We start from the raw sequence: 6,948 nt of genomic DNA on the forward strand, positions 1-6,948 counted from the left end.
ATCCAGCAAAGGGTGACCACAGAATCACACTGGAGGACCTACAAATGCCTAGATAAATGTTTTTTCAAGGAATCCCTAGGTCCTCCAGCATGACTCTCTGGTCAACTTGTCTTCAGGTAGATATGCACTCAAGGACCTAGAGATTCCTAGAGAGAACATATTAATTGAATCCACAAATAATCAAAGTGTCAAAGGCAAAGCTGCAAATGTGGAGGGCTGGCTGTATTAAGGAACAGAGATCTCTACCTTGGAGAGCTTCTTTGAAGCTTGGCATGGATTCGCCTTCCCACTGACATGGGAGTTGGCAACCACCATTGTATAACAAGTCATATGGCACATAGACCTTCTGCCTCCTAAGATCTCCTGTTGTCCTCACTCTGGCTAATGGTGAGGCACAATTTAGATCAGGAAACTGTCAAAAGGGGAAAGCATTCAATCTTCCTTTTCCAGCGCTGTTTCCACATTCCAATTTAGGCACCCCTACCCCATGAGTGCTTTTGACTTCTTATTTTTTTAAGGAGCAGGAGATCCAGCCTTCTTTTGCCATCTCATCATGTTTGATCCTTAGCGACTGGGGTCACCAAACAACATCCCTAGTTACTTTTCTCTCCAAGAATAACAAAAATGTGTTTGACCCAGGAGAGGGGATTTCTGCTTGCTTATCTCCAGGACACAGTCTAAGCTTGTAGAAGGATCCTGTAGCACCTTTAAGACTAACTGAAAGAAGAGGTTGGCAACATGAGCTTTCGTAGACTAAAGTCTACTTCCTCAGATGCATCTGAGGAAGCAGACTTTAGTCTACAAAAGCTCATGCTGCCAACTTCTTTCTTTCAGTTAGTCTCAAAGATGCTACAAGATCTCTCTACATACTGATTCTACAGTCTAACATGGGTATATCATTGAATTATAGTCTAGGTTTGTCACAGACCAGGCAGAAAATGGCATGTGGGGATACGCAACTTCCCTTGCCCATGGCCTCTGTACTGCAGAAACTCTCCTCCACAACCGCAGCCACCCAACACAAAAGTAACAACATGCACATCATGTGCTTCATTATGAAATGCCTTTTACATCTATTGAATGTGAATGGGTGCACTGAGGTTACGTGTTCATTAACTAGGTATATTTGTCACCAGTAGCATGTTAGACAGGAAAAGTTATTTTACATTTCTATAACGATCACTTCACATGTGCAAGGTGAAGTAGGCCTGGAACGGGAGCAGGTAACAGCACCCAGACAGGGACGAGTTTCACCAGCTTGTGTGCCTTCAAATCATTTCTGACTTATGGTGACCCTAAGGCAAACCTATCATGGGGTTTTCTTGGCAAGATTTGTTCAGAGGAGGTTTGCCATTGCCTTCTCCTGAGAGAGTACAACTTGCCCAGTGTCACCCCAGTGGGTTTCATGGCGAGTGGGGAAACAAACTCTGATCTCCAGAGTCGTAGTACAAACAACCAAACCAATACACCATGCTGCTTCAGTTTCATCAACACTCCAAACTTAAACCAGAAGCAATTTGATGTGACTTCTCATTTCCTTTTTGGACAACTTCTTTGCTTTTGGGGTGGGGAGAAGAGCAAAAGCAGCACACTGTGCAGCTGTGTTAAACAGTGGGAATGGGGCAAAATCACCCTTTAAAAAACTGGTGGATTGGCTTGGAGGATATCTTGAGAAGCTGAAAGTTTTACAGGGCCCATACACCAAATTTTCCCAAAGTAGGCTAGAAGGAGATGAATTCTTTGCCTGAGATAGTCATATGTTTGACTGGTAAATGTCATCTGAATATGTTGTGATAGGTGCAGTAAATCTAATAGCATTTAATGAAGGAATAAGGCTGGTCCTGCTGTTAGGCAGCAAAAGGCAACACACTAAGGTAGCAGATTCTGGATGTCAGGGAAGGGCAGGGAAGGCCATTGTTTAATTGCTTATTATTGTATTTTTACTGCTAAAGATCAAATGAGTTGCTTGAGGGATTTTCAACTCTGTGTGCCAAAATAACTTGGCTGGCTTTGAATACTACACACCTTGACATGGGCAGATTGTGTCACTAACTAATCCACCTCTAGAAGTAAGATGTTTTGGGCTATCCTTGTAAAGAGCCAGAGGTCTTTGGGCAGAAAACAGACTTCTTCTGTTCTTGCTGTTGTTGTTCTGTGCCTTCAAGTCATTTCTTTTATGATGACTCTAAGTCAAATCTACCATGGGTGTGTGGGTGCGCATCTACACTGTAGAAATAATGCAGTTTGACACCACTTAATGTTCTGTCACTCTATCATATGAATCCTTGGATTGGTATTTTTACACGGGATTTAACCTTCACTCCCAAAGAGTGGTGGTGCCTCAAAGCCTAGGATTATGCAGGATTATGCCATTGCAGTTGAAGTGGTGTTAAACTAAATTATTTCTACTGTGTAGATGCACCCCAGGATTTTCTTGGTAGAATTTGTTTGGAAGGGGTTTGCACATGCCTTCCTTCCTCTGGAGGCTAAGAGAATGTAACTTTTGCAAGGTAACCTCTTGGGCTTCCATGGCCAAGTGGGGGTTCAAATGTCCTAGTCCAGCAACAAACCACTACACCACACTGGTTCTCTCACTTCTTCAGCAGCTAGAACCAAAAGTGGGGAGTAGAGAAAAGTGACCTTCATAACAAGCCAACTTGTTGACAGATCCCGAGAACACATGGCCTACCAGCAATTTGCAAAGCATCCCTCCAGCAAAGCTAATGCCTGATCAAGACATCGAGGAGGGTGTGCATTAACAAACTGCTCTTATTTATCTGTCATACTTGCTTCTTTCTTCAGGGAATTCAGGGTATCATAGCTGGGGTCGTACCCCAGTTTGTCCCCATAATATGCTTCTGAGGAAGTCATTTGTACAAAGCCACTCAGCGAGATTAATGGCAATTTACCCTTCCATAAAGGGCCTAAATATCCTAAAGCCACTAGATACTGTCTGATCTTGAAAGCTTAGCAGGGTCAGTCATGGATAATACTTGGATGGGAGATCACCAACAAATACAGTACCAGGTGCCGTAGGCTGTATTTTGAAGGAAGGAACTGGAAAAGCCACTTTGAGTATTCCTTGCCTAAGAAAACCTTAATAAATTAATAAAGTTGCCTTAAATCGACAGGAGACATGAAGGCACTGGAAGTTTTGCTTAGGCTTCTGGCTTCACTCACTATTCCACCCATCTACCTTACTTCTGTGCATTGCCCTGTCAAATCTGGTTTTTGTTTTTGAACACCCACATAAACACCAGTCCAAACTACAGGGTTAGTATAATTTGACCACCCATCCCAGCCTGGCGAGACAAGTAAGGCACTTGCCTCACCCAGAAAAATGTGGCTGTCACAAAAAGACATAAAATATTGAGTGATTATTATTGATTGTTATTTATTATTACTGCCAGGGATGAGAAAAGGTGATTATGGATTTTCCCCTTCCCCTGCGAAAAAATAATTTTGGATTACACTTTGACTTTTGGAGTGAGTGCATCTCTTGTTGCTTCATCTCAGGCAGCAGAATGGTTTGGGGCAAGTCTCCTGACACCCCCATTGATCATACTATATTGATCATACTAGCATTCTTTATAAACCAAAGGTGGGTAACTTGAGATCCTCCAGACATTGTGGGCCTACAGACTCCATCATCCATTGCTGCTGGCTATGCCAATAAGGGCTGATGGGAGTTATAATACAGGAACAAGTGAAGGACCACACATTCCCCATCTCTATTACTATCCTTGCAACTCAATTACCTGCTAGGTAAGTAGCGCTCAAAAGCTGAACATGTATGGCTTTGTGTATCAGGACCTGTGTGTCCTATACCTACATGCCAGATATGGGAAGAGGATGTATTCAATTGCTTTTACATCTTTTAAATGAATGGGGATGTTATATGTAGGGGTGAACTGTAATTTTTTTCCTCCTCACCATGGGGCAGATGCTGCCCAAATACTTGAAAACTGTGCAAATGCATACTCTGTGAGGAATGCATAACATCGTATGTCATATTTTAATGCCACCATATCTTTGTGTGGTGTTTTTGAAATGCTGTTTTGTTCAGAGAGTGTAGAAGGGGGAGCTGCATGTGAAAATAATAACACAGCAGCAGTATCTGAGGAATGCAGATGTGTTGTTGCACCCTGCCAAAAGATGACTGTACATACAGGTGTCAACTTATATCTTTTTATAAGTGTGCATGGATGGATGCGTGAAAGACCAGGGATGCATGTCCCTTCCTACCTCTTATTAACTGTGTGCATTGTATGATTCTCTGTGTGTAATCATGTGTGTTGCATGGTACTTGACTCTGGTGCAAAAGCTGGAAAAAAGTGGAAGCATATGTACATGTGCATGTAGCACCTTGTCTCATGGAAAGAGAACCTGATGTTGTAGAGACAAATAAGAAGGTAGGAGTGTGATATAAATAGGTATGAATGGGGAAGGTAGAAGACAGGAAAGGAGGTGCGCTTGTCTCGCCAGGGAGATGGATGGATGGAAATGGAAAGAAGCATGAGAGCTGGGGCAGATATAAAATAATGGGGCATTAGCTGAAGGAGAGAAGCATTTCTGCAGATGAGGCACATGAACATGGAACAGGGGCATGTGGGAATGGATGCAGTCAAGAAAATGGCTGGACAAAGTGATGGATGGAGAGAACAGATTCAAGGTAATGGAGCAGGGGCAAACAGAAGAATATGTAGATGGATAGATGGATGGATGGATGGATGAGACAAGTGAACAGACCGAAGAAGCGAGGACAGGAATAGCAGACCATGAGCTACGCAAGCCAAAAACAAGGAAGCCTCGTGCATGCATTCAGCAACAACAAAAACTGATTAATTAAACATTACAGATTCACACATGCACACATTGCGCTCTTCAGCATGTAATGCATCCACCTGTTTGGATACACAGCGAGGAGGAATGGCTCTGAGCACTCTACCGCACGCACAGCAGAGTCAAAACAGACCCAGGGAGATACACATGGTGTTGTCTGCAGCAAATGAGATGCCCGCTGTTTGCCCGTCAACCACCAAGCCTCCAGGCAGCCTAGATCCATGGAAAGTTTATTCACAGTGCCTTCTAAGGCATTTCACTTGAAAACCCTGAGTCCCATTGAACTCTGCCAGATTCATGTTTCCGTAAAGGGCCACAATACCCTAAAAAGGCACCGGATCTCATCTGATCTTGGAAGCTAAGCATGATCAGATGTGGTTGGTACTTGGATGGGAGACTGCCAATGAACAACAACAAAGGGTCTAAATACCTTAAAAAGGTACCACATCTCCTCTGATCTTGGAAGCTAAGCAGGGTCAGCCATGGTTAGAACTTGGATGGGAGACTGCTAATGAACAATAGCAAAGGATCTAAATACCCTAAAAATGCACCTGACCTATTCTGATCTTGGAAACTAAGCAAGATCAGCCATAGCTGATACTTGGTTGGGAGATTGCCAATGAAGAACAACAAAAGGTCTCAATACCCTAAAAAGGTACCACATCTCCTCTGATCTTGGAAGCTTAGCAGGGTCAGCCATGGTTAGAACTTGGATGGGAGACTGCCAACGAATACCAAGATATAGCCTATATCTTGGAGGAAGGAGCTGGAAAAGCCGCCTCTCATGAGTATCCCTTGCCGAAGAAAACCCTAGAAAATCCATGGGGTCACCATAAATTGTTAGGAGACATGGAAGACACTGGAAGTCTGCTTAAGCAGCCTCAGTCCCTGGTCCACACATCCACACCCCTAATTCTCTCCCTTGCCCTGCCCTTGCCAACCTGGGTTGTTGCTGTGGTTGTTATTGTTTTCCACACCCACATAAACACCAGCCCAAACTACAGAGTCAATATGATCTGACCACTCCATCCATCCATCCATCCATCCATCCATCCAAAGGCAGATGGCTGAGCCCTTTTATTAAAACCCTGCCTCTCACATGAATCCACCACCCTCAGGGTTGGTCCTCCTTTGCCACGACAAGTCCTCCAGGGACAAGCTGGTGCCCATTCCAAAAAGGTCCTCCACAGGCTGAGCCTGGCTCAGCAGCAGGCATCCCCATTCATCTGGAGTGTTGTCACTTGCTGCTCATCAGGTCCCACATTGCAGTGCCTTGCTCTCCTTGGCAGCCATGCTCATGGGCTGCCCACCCCACTCCCCTGGCATCTTTTGGGTGCTCCTTCCTTCCCCAGGGGTCCTCTTTACCTGGCTATAAGTTGCACTCTTCCCTCCGATCCTCCACCACCAACACCACCAGCAGCCTGGGCACTTCCACTGCAATCCTGGTTGGTTTACATTCCAGGGGCGTCCGCACCCTGCGCGGTGCCCACTCTGCTGGTGCGTGCCAGTCAAGGGCTGCGTGTGCAAGGAGGCGCGCACGCCTGGGCTGCGTGTGCATGAGTGTATGTCTGTGTGCATGCACATTTCCATGCAATCCCATCCTTGCAATCCCCTACCCCCTCCCTTCCTCCTTTAGGTGCATCTGTACTGGAGACATAATCCGTGTTGACCCCTGTGCAGATGCAGCCTTTCTTTGCCCCCCTACCTGCTGCAGCCAGTCTTAGCCCATGCTCCAAGCAACTCCCTCCTTGCCAGGCATCCCCCATCAGCCTCCTTTCTCCTTCTTCCTTGCTGGCTCCCCCCCCCCTCCCTCCCCCTCCTCTGCCCCCCTTTTTAAAGCTTCTCTCCGGCCCTGCCTTGTAAGGCAATAAATACCAGGCAGACTGGGTTTCTCTCTCTCTCTCTCTCTCTGGAAAGGCTGGGAATCCACCAAGGATGGGCACCAAAGTGGCTGACCCAAACTGATGCTGCCTGGGCACAATGTAAAGATGTGAGCCCCTTGTTAGTCTGTAGAAATCAGTCTGTAGAGAGATCTTGTAGGCTCCCTGAAAGAAAGAAGTTGGCACGGCAGCATAAGCTTTAGTAGACTTATGCACGCATCTGAGG

At 45.5% G+C, this 6,948-nt stretch overlaps 1 protein-coding gene across 2 annotated transcripts in view; it reads right to left on the reverse strand.

The window, feature by feature from the left end:
• The window catches only part of PNCK (pregnancy up-regulated nonubiquitous CaM kinase), a 37,242-nt gene extending 30,602 nt beyond the window's left edge, over positions 1 to 6,640 (reverse strand). Inside the window, exon 1 of one of the 2 annotated variants that reach the window (XM_042454684.1) lies at positions 6,208 to 6,443. In XM_042454684.1, coding sequence (XP_042310618.1) covers positions 6,208 to 6,432 — 225 coding nt within the window. In that variant the 5' untranslated portion in view covers positions 6,433 to 6,443. Of the gene's footprint in view, positions 1 to 6,207; positions 6,444 to 6,547 lie in introns of those variants that run through there. The other variant, XM_042454685.1, reaches the window with a different exon arrangement.
• Between the last annotated feature and the right edge of the window lie 308 nt (positions 6,641 to 6,948).

This window comes from Sceloporus undulatus, chromosome 2 (genome assembly GCF_019175285.1).
Source record: "Sceloporus undulatus isolate JIND9_A2432 ecotype Alabama chromosome 2, SceUnd_v1.1, whole genome shotgun sequence".
NCBI lineage: Eukaryota > Metazoa > Chordata > Lepidosauria > Squamata > Phrynosomatidae > Sceloporus > Sceloporus undulatus.